Genomic DNA, 20,113 nt, shown 5'->3' with positions numbered 1-20,113 from the left:
TCGTTTTCCTTTTTTTTTTTTTTAAAAAAAAAAAAAACGTAAAATTGGGAGAAAAACCGGATGTGGGATTTTGATCGGTAACTTCCTGTCGGGTCTAATGGCAATATAAAGTTTGACTCCGTTTTTCTGCTAGAATGTCCTCACACTGGTTTTAAACAGATACAAACTTATTTGTACCTTTGACCGCTTCTTAAAGTCTCTGGACGCTTCTGCAATTATTCTCGAGCCTTTCAAGAACATCCCACCTTGACCCATATCATCCATACCCTTATTCAGTGGTCTGAAGCTGAGGGAGCCTGATGTGTTGTATTTCCGGTGGAAATTTGACGAGATCGCAGTACTTCCACTTACTTGGAAAGGGAGAATGTTTTTTTTTTTGTTCTTTTTGTTCTCGTAACAATAAACAAAAAAGAAAAATTATATTTTCCTTTGTAAATTTTCTAATTTTTATAGATAAATCACGAAATATTGTAGAACTTTTTGTTTTCCTGGTATAAGTGTTTTATAAATTTATAAATGTCACGAATTGTTTGATGTAAGGCGCGGCCTTCTTCATTTTTTATTTAATTTTATTTATTAGTTTACGTTCTGTTTTTTTAAAAACTAAACAGTACAGAGGAAACGAACATTTGTTTGTGGGTTAGGCCCCTAGGAGAAAGAGAGGTTGATAATGACAAAATAAATAACCCCTTCGTCCCATGATTAGTAGGAGTAGAAGAAGGAATCAATAAACATTTCGCAAAAAAATAAAGAAAGAAAAACAAACAAACTGATGGATAATAATAGACCGTTTGCAATTTGATAAATAAAGTGAGAAACATAACTATTTTATCCGGGGTACAGTTTGCGAGAGAGAAAAGAGGGAATTAGCGAGAGAATTGTTTTCTCTGAGCTTGCTTGGTGGGGAGAGGACCCAACCAACTGGGGAGGAAAATAAGATCTTTGAGAGTGCGGACAGACCAAAACAGTGCAGTGTAGCTTTTCCAGAAATAAAAAGTTTAAAAAGAAGAACTAGAAAAAATAAAGTTTTTTCGAGTTCTTTCTTTTTTTTGTTATTTCAATGGGTAGTACACATTTTTGAAGTGAGAGAAAGAAAGACTAGACTGACTGTCAGAAGAGAGAGATGAACGTCACCCGAAAAAGAGTAATGTAGAGGGGCGCGCTTATAGAAGGCGGTGGAGTGGAGGAGCCGCGTACGTCTTATCGCGCTGGCCACGTCAGTACAAACAGGCAAACAATCAACACGGAAAGCAATCAAAACATGTGTTTCTCTCTGGGCCGGGGCTACGGGGCTCGGGGCCGTGTTTGCATAAGGACTGTGCAGCCCCAAACAACTCATATTTAAATAAATAAACTTGGGCGTCCCCCCTCCCACTCCTAAAGTACACATCCATTTCAGTTTGTTTGTTTAGCTCTCTCCAGTTTCATTCTCCGTGTGTTTGTGAGTTTGTGTCTCTTTCTACTAACACTAACTGCACTACGACTACTACCACTATTACAAAACAAGCTCTTTTCTCTTTAGGGCGACGCTAGCCCTCTCTTAGTTCAGTATAGTCTCTGACTCTGTCCAATCAACATCTCTCATATACAAAAATAGTCATCAATAATAGATTATTTATTATTTTAAATGTTTCTTTAAAAAAAAAAAAAAAAGACCGGAAGAAGAAAAAAATTAATAATGTTTTGAATTTAAATTAAATTAATTTATAAATTTATAAAAACAACAATGGATCTAGTCGGCACTAATACAGATGATACAGATATGAAATCAAGAGAACCGTCATCCGGTTTACCGTATTTCCCGTATAGTTCAACGTATCCGCCGGCGTATCTACAAGCAAGACTGTTACCATATCTTCAGCAGCTATATTGGGACGTTGCAAATCAGGTACATTCTTTTGACTTTATTTATTTATTTTTTTTCACTTTAAAAAAAAGTGTTTTTTTGGGACAATGTTCTCTGTCACTCATTGTGTGTGTTAATGGGAACCCTGCAGCTCAAAAACAATTAAGGAAGCTCAATTCTTTTTTGAGCAACTTGCGAAGAAGAATCCGCCAACCGGTCTTGAAGTCAGAACGTTCCATTTTCTTTATGATGGAATCACATATTAGCGTGGAAATCTAAAAGTTTATTTGTAACATTTTTCCAGTAAAATTTTCGATGAAGAAAACTTCTAGAAGAGCGAATGAGAACGCTTCTTTCTAACTTAATCATTTTGGCTTGTGTGCGGTCTTATCATTTGAATGCTGTAAGAAATGTTGCTCAAATTCTGAATTTAAAGTTAATCCTCAATCGAAAGTAGCTCTTCATTGAATAGATTTTTCATTTTTTGAGATTTCGAAATGTTTTATAACTAGATTGCAAATAAATGCATCGTCTAAAATTTCTATTTCAATTACTTTTCTCAGAAAATTCTTTCTAGGTCAGCCTTAGGGATAAGTATGCTTTTCTCTATTGCGCCATTTTAGGGTAAGAAGTAAATATGTTTCAAAAAATCGGGTAAGGGTCGCACCATGAAAGTCCTTCTCATCCTGAACTCATTTTAAACTTAAAATCGATCAGATTTGTGCCGGAAATAAAAATCTATTGCAACCTAAAAGATTTGTGGCTCCTCTAAGAGTAACTGTTTATCACCGAATGTCGAGGCGTCTTTATCATGTGCATCATGTTTTAATGTATAAGAGCAAGCGTGTAATGATCACGTGCTAAACACTGTCTGTCAGTTCGCTCTCCCAAGAAGTTGCTCTTATCAGCCACCGCTAATTGTGAGTCTGTGATGTTAGTTTAAAGTATTGTAGATCTGGGATACTAAATTAGGGATTTCTAGAGGAAGTACTTTCTTCATTTATCAAAATAAAAACAAGTTCTCAAGAAGAAGATTTCAGAAGGATCCATTTAGATTTGTAGATAAAGGAGGCAGTGAATTAATAAAACCCAAACCCAGAATGATCTGAAAGTTATATATAGACTTTCTCAGATGTCTAAAGTTTCTTTGTAAGAAGTAAGCGACTATAAAATGTATTGTGTGTGTTAGTGAATATCATAGTGTGTGATGATGAGCTAAAGTTTGCTTGTGGGTTCCGTTTGCTGTCGACACTTGTCTTAAATTACTTAATTTGTACATGCCAACTACCTCTGCAATTCTTCCTGAAATATACTTTGTTTAGAATGTCAGTTTAAGTTTTATTCAAATTGTTAGATAGTGATAATCGGCAGGGATGCCAAAGCTCCAATGAGAAGAGTAGAAAAATCTGAAGAAAATTTGTTAATTAAAGTCATAGTTCCGGTAGACAGCTGAAACTTTTAAAATTTGTGATTTCTTTTTTTGGCAACACATTTTCATTTTTATTGAAATTAATCAGCGGTTAGAAATCGTATATTATTCTTGAGAGGAGAGCAGTTTATAGTAATTTCCTCTCCATCCCTGGGGCTCCTATAAAATGAGTTTTGCAGGGTAGAAATTATAAAAATAAAATTGTTAATATAATAGACAAATGGTATAAGCAATAGGTTTAAAGAAAAAAAACTATTGGCACCGTCTTTAAGAGAAATCGATTAAAAACAATCAATTCAGTAACTAGCATTTTCGATTTAATCGATTTTTTTTTACAAAAACTTTAATTTTAGTACCGCGAAAGTAAACATTTGTTCACAAAACTTTTTGTTTGTTGGCCCCATCTCTTTCCTTAGCATTTTAACATACTTTGAATTAATGGCGATTTCTGTTGTGAAAACATGAATGTCAGTACTTACAGAGGTTCCTCTCAGTCATAAAATCATATTACAGGTAAAAAGTTAAATTTTAAATAACTGCCTGAAAAAAATACGCACACCTTAACTACTAATAAGTAGTACACTTATTTACATTCTTTTGTTCGGCTTAATTTTATAGAATCTATTTTGAGTTGTTACCAGAAATAGCTATTTTGAAGTCCATAAATGTGCAATAAAAGAAGAAAAACTTAAATTTCTTTGTCCAAATAAGGTGGCCAGAAGGATCACTTGGCTGTCTACAGTTTTCACCTTTTTTTTATAGTAACTTGTTGACTCCAACTATTTCCTTTAAGTTTGTACGCTCAATTGCCCCACACGACGATCTACAACTTCTGTTTGTTACATTTACCCTAATAAAGGAAAGAGAGGATAAAGCTTCTCTTCTAGTTTCATTTTAATTTAATAAGCGGTGAGATTACCGTGGCTTTATCAATAGAAATGAAATATGTAAACAGCAAAACTTCAAATTGAAAGAGAATATCGATTGAGCAACAGATCGAATTTATCGAATAAATTTTCTGGCTAATTTTTCCACGCAAAATAGTTTGCAAGAAAAGTTTAATTATGAAAGATGCGTTGCGAGAAAGCCACTTCACAAACATTTTCAAGTTTTGGTCATTTTTTGGGGTTTGTTTTCCTCATTTTATCTCATATTGGTGCAACATTGAATTTTACTTTGTATTATTCTGGGAATAACAAATTATAATAATTATAGTACTTTTTTTTTTTTTTGGAAGGAGGGGGCGCGAGTAATAGAGTGAGATGAGAGAATTAGATAAACAACTAACTCATTATCTCAAACTCCGTAACTTGTTTACAAATAAACAAGAATTTTATCTTTTTTTTTCATTATACCTAACTCAGTGTTTAAAAAAATAAAATAAAACGTAAATTACATTTTTTTTCCCTTTTTTATTAAAATAACAACTATATTTAGCAAGGAGAATTTAGTTTATTGTTTTCTTCATTTATCAAAAGTGATAAATGTTTATAAGCAGTCAATATGGGCAAAAAAAACTTTTATTACGGTCTAGACTGATAATTGAATATTTTTTTTTAATCTTCAGCTGCTGCTTAAAAGAAGAGCCATTTTTTTTTTTCATTTATATTTATGTATATTTAGTAAGAAAATTATTTTTATCTCTTTCTCGCTCCTAAAATCTCTTTCAAACCTCTATGAATGGAGTCTGTCTTCTCAAAAATGAAAATTATCAAAATTGCTTGACCAAAAGTAGCTACTTCACTGAGTATAAATTATTAAATTTACATTCTCTTAACCACATAAAAGGAAGTATTGTCATCATACAAATTATTATTATTTTTTTTTGTTTTCACCGCAAAAACACATGTAGAAATCTCAAATTTTTGACTGTGAGTCATTCATAAAGTATGTATCACTCAATAATGGAAAATCGCAGGTGTTCAAATTTAGTATTTAGGTGCCACACTTGGGAGGCTGAGCTTTCTCAGAGAAGCATTCTTCTGTCCTGTAGCATTGTTCTGTGTAGATGTTTGGGGCATTATTATCAAATACGAAACCTCAATCTTCACAACTGCAGATCTCACATGCTAGCTAATTATTTCTTCTCATCCAAAGCCGAGCCAGTTAACTCGCTTTTTACTACAACATTACCCAGAACTATGGTTTAAAGTGACAAAAAAATCAGAAAATAACCTTCACTTTTTGAAAGTGACATTGTCTTCTATTTTATTTCAATCAGACCTTCCTTGCCCTGTCACAATACGTACAGACGAACTGTAAACGATGAATCGTCTAATGGAGCACCCACATAATTGCCTAAAACGACTATCGCTATCACATACTTGGAAGGCCTACTTGGCAGGTGTTGAAAACTGGCTTTAAACATCTAGGTATACCGTGCTACAGGAACCCTGACCTCTTCTCTGTCTCAGTCCTCTCATTTAACCGCTCTCCTTCCTTAACTGCTTCACGCAATCCGGGATCTCGACGAAGATTGCCACGCTCGTCTCTTGCCAACTCCTCTTATATTAATAAATCAGTTATCTGATTTACTTATTGCGTAGTAAATTTCAATAAAGGTATTTTCAAAAAATCTTCCGATGACACCAAGGGACCCGACAATAAGATTGTGACCACGTCCCTAACTATATGTACATTCTTTAGATGCGCCTTGGTAGCCGAGCGGTTAGTGGCGTATTCTGGTAGTGGATTCGATTTCTAGTCTAAATCCTTTTAATATTGGAATGTAGATATTGTTAATGTTTAGTATTGACAGGCCAGAATGTTTCCGGGAGCGCAACTATCTCTGACAATCAGTTCAGTAAAAATTCCAAGAATTAAATTTGGTCAGTTTCAATTTTGAAAAATTACATTAAATCATAATAAAATATACAATTTTTGGAAGAAAAGTTAACAAAAAAGAAAGATAAAACAAATGTTTAAATTAAATAATTAAAAAAAATGAATGATATTAATAGAGAGGAACTGGCATTTAAAAATAAATAAATAGCAGCAATTATTTTTTTCTCAAATATCTTTTTTATTACTTTATAAATAATCTATTATAACATGCTAACAATGGAACAAAGAAATGAAAAATAAAAAAACAGAATCATATCTCATCTAATAATATCTAAATCTAAAAGAACATGCTTTTTATTATATTTATTTATTACAAAAATAAAATAAATTCTCAAGTATTTACAAGTAAAGTTATTTTTTTTATTTATTCTTTATTTATTTTTTTAAATGTTTATTTAAGATAACCACCCTCTTGTAGTTGTAACAAGTTAACTTTATCACTTAGTATAACAATACCATAAGGCAATGACATTCGAAGGGCAGTTTAAAGACAATTTATTATTTAAAAAACAATATAAATATGACATCGAAAACAATTTGATTAATGATAAAAATAGTTCTGTTAGTAATATTGGAGTGGAAGTATTTTATTAGTAAATGTAATCATAGTAATTATTATTTAAGAAAAAAAAAATCTTTTATGTATTTAAACAGCTTAATATAAAATAATAGTTTTTCATTTAGAATGCTAATTTCCTGTTTACTTATACAAACTAATAAAATATTAATATGTAAATACTGTGAATAAAACATTACAAACTATTGATTTATACAGTCTTCCCAGTTTAGAGACAAAGCTAAAATCTGTAATAAAGAAAATCAAGTTGTGAAAACATCTACAAGAGCTTTTCGGATGCAACAATGCGAACTTTTGAGAGCTACTGTCTCCCTGGTGTCGGGTGAATTTCTGCATTATCTTATCCAAACCCTAATGTCCAAAGAATCCCAGGGTCTGTGAGGGTTACAGGAGAGGTTGTTTCCCTCCAGCACCTGTTTAAAATAATGTATTTACATTTTAATCTTGATAATAGTTTAGGGAACGTTTAGGATGAGATAACGATAAAATATGCGGGAACAAAAGGATAGAAAAAAAACCTGCAGCTAGAGAAGGATACCTTTAATTCTTTTGTGCCTGTAGGGAATAGAAGGATCGTCACCGCAGATTGGTTTTAGGATAACAATCTAGAGTCTGGAGCTAACTTCCCAAGTGTCCAAATCTTCCTTACATAATTAATTAACAATCAGGAGATGAATAGGAATTTCCTCCTTGCTCACTGTAGATACCATCCGCCTTCTAAACTCATCTTTTTCAGAGATGTCCTTTGAGTCGAGAATGTTCCGAGAGGAAATTCCGTCAACTTACGGAATTTATTTCTACAATAAGTCATGCGTCGGAATCTGTTTCGGTTATAATGACTCAGACAGATCTGTCTCAGACCAGAAAGGCTGGTCCAGAGTTTTGGTAGCTTTGTTTGCAGACCCTCTTTTCAGTTTTAAACTCTTCCTGACTTTAAACCATCACCTACTTTGCAAGCAGGTTCAGATCCCATAAAGTGATGCCACAATGTAAGATTTGCAGAAGAATAAAAAAGAATCGAAAAAGAGCATACTTGTGAGATACAAATCGCTTAGTACTTCCTGATTCAGAAGTAAGCTTGCAAAATATATGTCAAAAATAAACTCTAATAACTTCTATTAATAATATTGTTAGTATTTTCGCTAATTTAAATAAGTGAAAAACAAAAACTAAATAACAAAATAAAATAAACAATCCTTAAAAACGTCAAAACAAATTAAAATAAAAAAAAAAAAGAATAAATTAAAAAACATGGATGATAGAACGACAGAATTCCCAAGGTCTTTGCTTGGCTAAGTTTTGTCATATTTGTTGATTGTTATTTTTGAAAAGAATTATTAACCGGGGGAGGAAAACAAATAACTTTAGTTTGTTTTTTTAAACCAATAAATGAACGAAAAGAATATATTTATTTTTTTTTTGTACATTATTGATAAAAATAAACAATAACCATAATTATTTTTAAACAATGTAGAAGTTGAGTTTATCGTTCTTTTATAACATTAATAAAATATCGAATAATAAAAATAATAATAGTTTTGTTGATTGTCGTGTTTCTTGAATTGAAATTTTCCACGGATTTCAGAACTCCGGAGACATGGAATCATTTCTGGCGAAAACTCAAAATTAACTAAGTGCACCATCACAATAACTTCTCTTAGAGTAAACAAAAAAACTTTTTATTTTCTACATTTTCCGGGAGCAAAAATTATTGCTGGGAGTTTTCTGAGGGAAATAGAGTACTAAAACAGAAATCATAACTAGCGCTTTGTTTTTGGTATATAAAGAAATCAGCCACTAATCCGAGAATTTGAAACTGCGGAGTAAAGTATGCCTGTCCATTCAACTGTCAAGCATAAAATTTTTGATTTGTCAATTAGAAATTCATGTCTGGTACTACAAAAGGAAATAAGATGCTGTGGAATCGTAAAGTTAAAAGAGGAAACATTACAGAGGATATTAGATTGAACATAAAGATGAAAGAAAATACCGGAAATTATTTATTAATAAAAAAGAAAAAAGAAATTAAAGATGTTGATTCGGCTGGACTGTTTATTATAACTTTATTTCCCTTCTTCTTCTATTTTATAATGCTGAACACGCTAATTGTGGATAATCTGAGTGAAAATTGAGATTATTTTTCATTGTAAGCAAAAAAATAAAACCATGTTTACTAATTTAATTATTTACTCTAACACCAAAATGTTTAATGCGTTTTTTAAAACAAAACGAGTAGATTATGTCATGAGAAATAAAAGATATCGGCTCCCACATATTTTATCTTTTATAAAAAAAAAAGAAGTAAAAATGGTAAAAGTTGGGTGTTTTACAATCTTTCGCTTTTTTGTCTACTTTTTTTTTATTTACCATCAACGTTATACTACTGACTACTGGACAGATTCAATGGTGGAAGTAAGAAGAAATCCTGACGCATGAAGAATTATGATCCGATTTATTTCAAATTATAAATTTAAGCAAAACGCTTTCGTTTATTACTTAACCCTGTATTTTTGGGGAGAGGATTGGTAATTGTTTAGAAGGAGCTTTTTCAAGTGGAGTTTAAAATAACTGTGCTCTGAGGATCCCTTAAAAAAAAAATAAATATTTCTGGGAAAAATTTCATATAAAAGTAAGAATTTAAATGGTTATGTTAATGATTAAGACGTTTATGTTAATCATTTGATCCAATTTTGAGAAAATGATATCCAAAACAGTTCTTGAAGTGACAGTAAAAGCCAAGGAAATTTGAACTTTGTCAAACATAATCACAAAACATTTTTTTATCGTAATCAGGTGATCCTAAAATATGCATTTCCTTTGAAAGATCAGTTAGAACGCAATTTAACGCTTCCTCTTCCATCTAGGATTCGTGAAAGTAATTAAATACTTATTTTAAGTTTAGCTTTAATTGATTATAGAAATTGCAAAGGAAAAAAGTCATTATGTTTTACACCAAATAGTTAAACTTTGTTCAAGAAACAGTTGCAAAAGTTTAATAAATAACAACTCAAAGATAAAAATAATTTGTTGTTGAACTTTACAACTTATGTAAGTGGAAAATTTCAATTAGTATGTTAAATATATCTTCGATCTAATTTTGATGCTCGTTTAAGGGACAAATTTAAGTAGTAAATGATCAATTTAAAATTAAAGTTCCTCTTTTAAAATTAATTTTGAAAATAATTGAGAAAGATAATTATTGAAAATGAAGTGCTCAAGATAAAGTGCTTTCATTTATTGTAGATAATAATCTTTTTCATTTTCATTGCTATCATCAAACTTTCTTGCTTAATTATTAATTTTTTATAATCATCATTATCTTTTTTTTTTTTGTTTACAAAAAACATCAAGATTATTGCTTCTGTTTCAACTAAACTCATTTAACATATGTACTGACGGAGCCTTTTGACCAATTAAGTAAAACTTTTGTAATGTTCACCTGTTTGATGTGAATGATGTCGGTGGGCTTTCTATTGAGAACTTCTCTAAATTGACAGTGATCGTCGAATTTTAAAGTATGCATCTCATCAACAACCAGGAGTTAGAAACGATCGAGTGAAACATTATGTGATCACTTACGGTCCAAATTTAATTAGAACAACTCATCAATACTGATTTATTGAACAATTGAGCATTACAAAATACTTTTAAATAATAATTATGTTTTTGGTCGCTTTAATAATACTAATTACATAAATTTTGTAAGAGAAACTTGCGTGTGTGACAAACCAGATTATTTTTCGTACTCAAACCTCAAAACGTTATTTCTGATAAAAGCTTATACTCAAAAATCATACGATTGAAATTCCTTGTACTAATAATCTGTCAAAGTCAAATGAGAGCTTTATGGAAAGTACTTCTGAGGTTCTAATCCATGTTTCGAAAAAGCATTTTTTTTTTAATTCGATAACACGAAAGAATTAGTACAAGATTTATCTATAGTATTAAAAAAAAAAAAAAAAAAAATTAGAAATGGCAGGTTTATATTAAACAACATGCCCTAATTGTTTTAACTTATTTTTCGATAAAATAACAATATTTTAATTTTTCTTTGCTTCTGGCTTACAATTTATATAAAAAAAAAGTAGTGTAGGAAACGTTTGTTTTTTTAGGTTTTGGGGAAAAATTTGTTATTGCTTAATTCGATCATGAAATACCTACGAAGAAAAATTAGTAAGAAAAATGTAAATGGTATTTGTCATAAAAATAATTAGCAATAAAGAATTGATCAATTATAGTGGCGTATTTGAAGTGTGATATTTCGGCGAGTTGGATATTTGGGAAGTTTCAAAATTAGGTTTATAACTAGATATATGGAAGTTTTTCTCTTTTTTTCCTACCTTATTAATTTCAATTTCAGCAAGTTTAATTTTCATACGTTATTTTCTAATTTATGTACTTTTTTTTTCCAGCGTAGAGTGGAACGAGAACCTAGTCCAGTTTATCCAAGATACGAAAAACCACCGTATTCCTACATAGCGCTAATAGCAATGGCCATATCTTCATCGCCGGAGCAGCGACTGACACTTAGTGAAATTTATCGGTATATAATTGAACATTTTCCTTACTACAGGGAGAATAAACAAGGCTGGCAAAATTCTATTAGACATAATCTTAGTTTGAACGATTGTTTTGTGAAAGTGCCCCGTGAACGAGGAGATGGAGGTGGTAAAGGTAGTTATTGGACACTGGATCCAGTTGCTGCTAACAATATGTTCGAACGAGGAAACTACAGACGTAGAAGGCCAAAGAAACATAGAGATCTGCTTCCTCAGGTACAGTTTTTGTTCTTTAATTCTTATTCAAATTGCGTGGTTAGGAATAAATTTATAATGCCCTAGTCCTGCCACAAAGTACTACTATTTGTTTAAAATAGCAGATAAAACCCTTCAATTGGAAGTTAAACCAACTTTTATGTGGAACGAAATAGCTTCTTCAATAACAAGATCAATAAAACAAAAATTATTAGTTAAAAACAAAAATAAATAAAAGTGAAGAAATGTTTATTTTCAGAAGGGTTTTACATCCAAATTAGGTGAAGTGGACACAGGCAAATATAGAACGTACTTACTGTAAATATATTATAATAATCATTTTGTAAAATCCAAGGCCTAGAACCCAATACCACAGTTTACCTTAGCTTAACTTTGCACACTGGGATACCTGACGCCTAAAATAATAAAAGTATTCTCGCAAGAGCGGGAAATTTTTGTTGTATACTGCAACAACCTTCCGTAACCTTACTACAAACTTAATTTTATTGTAGCAGAATGGTTCACTCTTTACTCAAGAAATACTTTTCTCTCTCAGAAAATCACTCTTATGGTTCAGCTCTTTGAAAGCTTCTATCGCAGCTTTCTCGACCGCATTGACCATAAAGGTTCTCAAGCCATTAATTTTTATATTCAAAACCCAGTTTCCTTTAACATTTTCGCCAACACTTTCAGCTCATTTTTATCAAGGGGAAGAGCGATATCAATTATTTGGCATATTTATTTCCCAATTAATAGTAATGGCCATATCTTCTCCAGGCAAACATTAGAATATCAGATTTTTTATACGGAATTACCCTGTCAGAGATCCAATAAATTTTGATCCAACTTCTCCGAAGAAACTCCTTCATTAAGAGTCATCTGGCGGCCCAAGAGCAAGGTAGTTTGCTAAACTTACATTCAATATTTTCAGCATTCACGCACACAATTTCTTAGCGATCTGCAAAACCTGTCTTACAGAAACGAAAATGCAACTTTGCCGCGAGACTCTTTGATATTTCCAACTTCCCTATTCTGACGTGTGGCTAGCGGCTCTCTCAATGGGACACCATTTCTACCCTGAAGACTCCTCTCCATATTGTCGATATTTCCCCGCTAACTTTTATCTTATTTCATTATTTGCGCCATTATTATTATTATTATTACAAATACAAATACAATATGCATCTCTAATCTAACTGGCTTCTCTGAGCCCCCTTTATTCAACCAAAGATGGAATGGCGTCAAATTCGCAATGTCAATCGTTACTGCGCTCACTATAGTAAATCAAGTTTGCTTGGTTAAGAGTGGCGGTAAAATTGATGTGACTGCAAAAAGCGGTCTTTGGTTAAATAATTAGAGCAAATTTTCCTTTCCTGAAAATTTTTGAGGTTTGGCGATTAAAACTGAAATCGAGTCTTGGTAAAATTGCACCGCGTTATGTCTCCTTTCCAAAAAACTAATTATTTTTTTCCTCTGATAGCTTCAGCCTCTCCATGACCTCTCTCTCTTCACCTATGTGCCTTTCTAGTAATAGATGAGTTAATACACTCTAAAGTTTTTAATATTAAAGGTTTCCTACGAGGTAAAATTTGCTTCATTGCGTAACAACTTTATCTGTGCTCCAAACCCCACAACACAAATTTAGTTCAAGTTTAGTTTAGTTGGTTTAAATCACGTTAGTGCAGCCTTAAAGGTCTATCTGTCATTCTTCATCAAAAATCTTCCCAGGTCGCTTTTAACTCACCTTACTCAGTCCTTTCTTAAGAGATGTTTCATGCGACATAGCTTAACTGAGACAAAGCTTTCCGCTAAGACGTACCTGGCCTCCACACTTCCTTGTCATTTTTTGTTAGAAGTGTTTTAGGTCGGGGGACAGGAAGTTTGTGAAAAAGAGTTTCTCCTGAACTGCTAATGCTTTGATAAAGAAAAAAAAAAAACAGAGGAAAAAATATCAATATTCTGTTTTACAACCTTTTATCAACGAATTGTTATCCCATTTCATGCTAATGAAATAATACTGGTCGAAAAAATTCATTTAAATCCCTATTTAACCCTTCAAAAATAAAATATACAATATAACTAACTAGATAACTATATGTACACATATACGAGTGGTAGTAAACTTAGTAATTCTCGTTGTACTTACCAGTTTTTATGGCAGGCATGGGTATTTATTTTGCCTAGAATAATTTTATAGACTCATTCATAATCAATGAGCATCTCAAAGAATTCGTATAAAACGATACCATGATTATTCTGTAAGTTGGAAATGACACTGTCAGGAACTAATTCAAGAATGATGGATGTGTCGCTCAAGTGATCACATATTAGAGCTTCAATAGCTATCACAATAAATTTTACTGACAGAATGATAAAATACGTTCCTAAAGCTGAAATACAGATGAAATTTGGGCTAAAAATTTCAATAAAGTTATAGAACGAATAGATCTTTCACTAATCCATTACTCTAATTTTTGTCCTTTATTATTTTCTTTCAATAAATTCTTAGGATTGCTGGAGTTGAACTTATGATTGAATGTTGACCCATTTCTCATGGCAAGTAATAACTACTTTAATGAATAAAAATCATTTGGGTTATGAAGGAAAATTTTGAAGAGAGAAATATTGACGTGGAATGCACCGGAAAACGCTAATGGAAGAAGATAAGACTATTTCACTGAAAGATTTCTGGGGACGGGGCAAGAACTGCCATAGAAATGCTGAAGAAAAGGACAAAGAAAGCCTAGGTCGAAATAACTTTTCAACTAATATCCTCTCTAAATCTTTTGAACCATTTCTAACTAGCGTTTATAGAAGCAGAGCTTTGTTCATTGAAGCGGCGTTTATCGCATTGCTGTCTTTTATAAAATAGTAATGCAGAACTGATCCAATTTCTAGATTAAATTTTATTAATTTTAAAAAATTCCTTTGTCATAAGTTGAAAGAAAGCGTAATCTAAATACTTAATAAGAAACTTTCAATTTAGAATTAAGAGAAAGAAGTTCAAACTTTTGTAATACCCTTTTAATGTTGAAATAGAACATTTCGGAGTATCACCACTGGGTGAAGTTCTATTGACATCTTACTTACTTGTAGGAGCTTTATTGCGCTGCACTTGTAAATTTTAAAAAAATGATCGTAGAAATGACATTCTTTTTGTTTGTCATTGGTATATGTTATTTCATAGCAATTTTGTGTCACTAAAATTTCTGTCATAATAAAATTTGATCTTTGCATTAATTTCTTTCGGGCGTGAAGTAGTTATTTTTTTAATATAATTTCTCGTTTCCACTCAAGTAAAAGAATACTTGGTTATCATAGTTCACATGGTATTTGCCTGCAAAATACTTGAACAATTGTTTATCTTAAACAAATATTTATTAATTTATAATTACATATTAATATCACACTTGTAATTAACAAAAACACTCAGTATTCGACAATCAAATAATATCTCTTAATAAGAGGAGTTAATCAGACTGGTTCTTTTTTTAAATACCTCTGCACAAATATTTAAAGTTATAAGAAATTAGAACTTACTTAACTAAATTTTACTCATTTCAGTTCAATTTATTACAAAAGATAATTTGTTGTATTTAGTACTTGCTTTTATTTAGATGAGTAAACTGCGTAAATTTGAAAATTCTGATCATTTCTATGATAATTGTGAGGTTTCATATGGGATTTTTCGATGCCGAGATCGCTATTACACGGTGAATTCTTCTGGATGCAGAGAAAAAATAATCTGTGATTGCTTGGTAGTACGCCTCTCATATGCCAGTTAAATTAAGAAACAAGTTAGAGTAAAGAGTATTTGAGCTCGATCTAAAAGGTAATAAGGCTAGATAAAACTAAATACATGGTAAGTTCGAAAAGAAAGGGAATATTTGGAAATTTGAGCCTGTTCGCAGGAGTTTCCTAATTCAGTTACCTGGAATTTATTCTACCAAGTATAAATGAGATTGTAAGGAAAATCCAGTACAGGCTAAAGGCAGCAATAGATGCTGTGCAGCATTTAGGTCTACGGTAGATAAAAGCCTTTCCAGGACTGTAATGGCAAATGAACTTTTGAGGATGAAGAGTTTGCCATTACATTATGGATTGTGGATTTCGATTTTTAGACTAAGATTGGACTAACGTTATGGACAGAAGGCTCTAGAAGTGAAATGGCGGAGGTAAAATTACGGTTTAAATTGAATCAGTTTGTTCAAACTTCAGTTTATTAGAGAGCATTTACCAAAATGCTGGATGATTACGGTGAGTTAGGCCAATTACTCAGTGCCAATGTACTCCTCTGTATTTACTCATTATGAACAAGGCATCTTCGATTTAAACGCTGTAGAAGTTCCCAACAAAGTGAGAGAATGTTACGTTAAAACGAATTTATCTTGGCTATTGGGGGAAGGAAGCTATGAAATGTGAATGTCTCAAGCGAATGAATGTTAAGGTCATGAAGTCAGTCATTTATTGTGAAAGTTATGATGAATTAGTTTTATTCAGAGCATCATTTTACAGCGAGTGAATAGTAGCTAATCTATCATATATATTTTATTGGATTAACCATAGAACACTCACAGCATCTTTATGATCATAGCTTATTCATAGGTGAATTTGGTTTTGTAGCCTCTAACTCTTCATCTTGTGATTAAAATATTAAATCTAATTTATTTATTATTAATTTATAAAGACAATAGAGCACACGAATGGGTTCAATACAGAAAATTACGAAATGTTGAAGTAGTTACAATATAAGTAATTAAAACTTAATAAACTAATAATACAAAACGCTCATTAAAAAAATGTATACTATGAAAATAATCTCAAAAGATAATTAAAACCATAAAAAAGCTGAAGTGGACACAAAAATAGATATAACAGATTTCTATGGATACTGTTGCAATTAATTAGTTAATAAAATACTAGTTATAATTAATTCTTGTTACTAAATTAGAAAATAAATGTTCTGAATAGTTCATTGATTTCAATTATCTCAATATAAACATCCTAATCACAGACAAAACTATAAGATTTGTAAAAAGTTTTATTCACAAAATAGATTATAAATCATTATTATATTTCTCTAAATAATCAGCGCCAAATGTTTCTATTCAGGACATATTGGCAATATATATTCAATGACTCTTAGCTGTTTGCGGTTAAATATAGTTATGTATCTCTATCTCTCTTCACATTTAATAGAGTTCATAAAATTTTGAATCAACATTTTAGTTTATTTGTAATAGATTTGTCTAACTTAACTGTCAAACAATGTTATCTCGGCATTTTAAGTACTCTTCTTTCGTTGTTCCAAAAACTTTCAATAACAAAGTGCGCTCAATTTTTAAGCAAAGTAATATAGAAATTTATCTATTGTCTCTGTCATAATTTACAGAATTTGTGACATTTAGAAACATATTTGCTATTTATTTTTTTAGGATTACGAGTACTTCTCCCACCCTCATTGTTAGGAAGTATTCAACTATTCGAACTTTTGAAGTCGTCTTCACCCAAATAAAATTAAAAAATGTTTTTAGCGCACTGTCAATATGGGTATTAAAATGCTAAGAGCTCAATCTTAGTATCTCTTTTTTTACTCTACTCTGTTTTTCTTCGAAGAATTTATTTTTATTCTCAGAAGGGGGATATCAAGGTAACATTTTTAATGTACCATGTCAGCAATGAAATATTAAATGTCCTAACTGATAATGATTTTTATTTGAAACTTATTTTGTGGAAATTAATTTCAATTTAAACGGTTTCTGGATGTGGTGTTAAAAGATCTGCACAGAGAGAAGTAGCCTAGCAATGTTTAGAGATTTTTAGCTTCACTGCGAGCCAGTGTCCGTCCTAACAACACTACCCATCGCTTTTGCAGTATTTATTGCGAGGCGTACGATTACCCAAACACAGGGAGGAAATAGATTCGTTGAACACAACCTCGGTTAGTAGATATATCAGTAGTCTGACTGAAAGAGTGGCGATAGTGAGACAAACTAAGACAGAAGGGGAAAAACTAAGGGAATTCCACCTCTACAGGTAGTAAGTAGGTACACTTATAATAATGCCTTATTTCACAACTATCGCTAGTTTGTGATAAATTTGATAGTTTGAAATCTGAGTAAATGACACCGAATAAAAGTAATAAGAAAAAAAATTCTGGGCCTAATTAAAAGTAGTTTCTGCTATTCCTCCTACAAGGGGTTCGTTACACTAAGCCTCTATGTAAACCTAACCTGTTCCATTCCATGCTCTAATCCAGTTAGTTCTGTGCAAGATAGAGTACTTCATCAGCAGTGTAGAGATCAGTTCCATGTTTTGATCCTCCTGTTTACATTTAGCTAAAACTATAATTACATGACGCAATAAAATGTTATTAGATTGCAGAAAAGATTGCTTAGTAGTGAGAGCGAACGACAGTCAAAAACCAATTCTACATTACAGCCCAGACAAAGTCCGGGTATTCCTTTTCTACTATTTAGTGTTTCTGATTAATTTTTTTATTTTTATTTTGTTACAGATGAATTACGAACATTCGCCTTATGATCATGTAAGCAGAAGCAGTGTAATTACGTCCTCATCTAAACCAAATATTATAACTATTGAAATTAGCACAGATCCAGCGAATAAAGTTACATTAACTACTAGCCAGTCACCAGTAAATGATAAGAAGATTACCGTATTTTCAATAGAAAATCTTATTAAATCTAGTGAAGCAAAAATCAAAACTGAACAGTGAAATATTAAAATATAATGAATAAGTAAAATCAAAAAACAAACTGATAAAAACCATGTGTAAATTTTGACTTGTTCTTGTAAAATAGGCTTTAAATTTTTTTATACAATAATGATCTAAAATAGAATGTATATAAATTTTGTAAATATATGTTATGTATATCACCTTAATTTAAAAAAAAAAAAATTTTTGTTATGTACTTATGATTAAGTTATTTTTGATGTTACAAACCCTTATTTGCAATATAGGGGAATTAAAACCAAAATCCGACTTTGTTACTTGAAAAAAAAAGAAGAGAATTAAGTGTGGCTACCTCAGAAAAATGACATATTTTATTTATCTTATGAATTAAATAGAGATATGCAATTGTTTAAGTTTAAGTTGAATTTTAAAAGAAAATAAAAGGAAAAAAAAGATAAAATTAATTGTGGCCAATACCACATATTTCTTTAACTAGTTAACTATCATAGTATATGACCAAATCTAAAGATTATTTTTTAAAAATAGAATTCTTATGTTTTACGAGCGTTTACTAGACTCCTGATGGGAAATAAGTTCTTCAAGAATTTCCTTGCAAAACAAGCAGTCGTACATGCACCTATTCTTAAAGTTGAAAAAAAAAAATACAAATTTTATTTTAATATATTTTACAAAATGATTTTGATGAAATATTAAGAATAACAAAGTTTGATTAAAAAAAGAAAAAATTGTAATATTATTGACAAATCATAAAAGAATCGTATATTTATAGAATCATTGCAAATGCCAAAAAAGAAAGATATAATAATTCAACATTCCCAACGAATTTTAAATATATAAAAATTAATCGATCACTGTATTTATCAATTAAAAGAAAGTATTTCTACTAAGAGGACTGATCTTAATAAATACTTAATGCTTTGAGTAAAAAAAAAAAATCTGCTTTCAATTACCTAGTATTTCTTATAAGATCGATTGCTATTTTTCATTAAAGTAAATAAATAAATAAATTGGTATAAAATCAAATTGATTAAAAACCATTATTTGCTACAAATGTCCTTTGCGAAAGCTTTATCGAGTCTTTTGATAAAGTTTGTTATCCAGGACCTCTTAAATTAGAAAAAAAGAATTTCCTCTTTTATCTATCCTAGTACAGCCATTTCTGCGATAGAGAAAAGGATATACCTAAGGATATAAAAGTTCTCTTTAGCTATTTTTTGATTAGACAATTTTCTAATGGTTGCTGATAAAGGAGAGATACAGGTAAGCTTTTAATTCATGAATTGAAAATGTCCGAGAAGTGCCTCCATTGAAGTTAACGATCCTGTAAAATTAATTAACTATGTGCACAACTAAAGAAGCTCACCTTCTCCTGTATTTTTTGAAACGCTTATAGAAATAATTCTTAATACCTTTCCAAAGGTATACTATATTAACGAACCAAAAAAAAGTATCATTATTCAATCGAAAAAACGAAGGTTAAATAAATTTTGGAAGTCTTAATGTTAAAAACCACTCATTTTTACGTCTCAGTTTGAATTATAATTAATTCGAAAAATGTTTGGTAATCATCCATAATGCCTCGAAGGGGAAAGTCAGTCTAGAAAATAGTTTTTCTATTAACCGTGACGCAAGCCTTTATTCTAAGATCAAGTTTCGTTCAGTTCACGAATGTCTTCTTCAACATCCTCTGGCTATCTTTTCCTCAGTCTGTCAACCTTCCTACTTCTCATGGGTCTCCCAACTAGTTTTTTTTTTACCGACTCTCCTAATCCAACCAGACTACGTACGTTTAAATAATATAAAATTCTCAGTTCATCATTACTCCTTATGTACTGCCACATGAAGTGTTTCGGCAAAATAAAATATTTCTTCCTTGAAAGGCCTCCATCGATTGTTTAGGACTTTCTATAAGCTGGTTTGAATAGACAGTGAAGATTCTTGACTAATT

At 31.1% G+C, this 20,113-nt stretch overlaps 1 protein-coding gene across 1 annotated transcript; it reads left to right on the top strand.

Annotated features, from left to right (window-relative positions):
• Positions 1–1,205: 1,205 nt before the first annotated feature.
• On the top strand, positions 1,206–18,237 carry LOC141448909 (uncharacterized). The gene is made up of 3 exons (XM_074117769.1): positions 1,206–1,888; positions 11,109–11,471; positions 17,968–18,237. The coding sequence occupies exons 1-3, from the start codon at positions 1,727–1,729 to the stop codon at positions 18,184–18,186; spliced, it is 744 nt and encodes a 247-aa protein (XP_073973870.1). The 5' UTR covers positions 1,206–1,726; the 3' UTR covers positions 18,187–18,237.
• The last annotated feature ends 1,876 nt before the right edge of the window (positions 18,238–20,113 follow it).

Source organism: Rhodnius prolixus, unplaced genomic scaffold (genome assembly GCF_049639745.1).
Source record: "Rhodnius prolixus isolate KJV_2025 unplaced genomic scaffold, Rpr scaffold_2, whole genome shotgun sequence".
NCBI classification, from domain to species: Eukaryota; Metazoa; Arthropoda; class Insecta; order Hemiptera; family Reduviidae; genus Rhodnius; species Rhodnius prolixus.
Note: the sequence above shows the minus strand (reverse complement) of the source record. Positions and strands in the feature narration are given on the sequence as shown.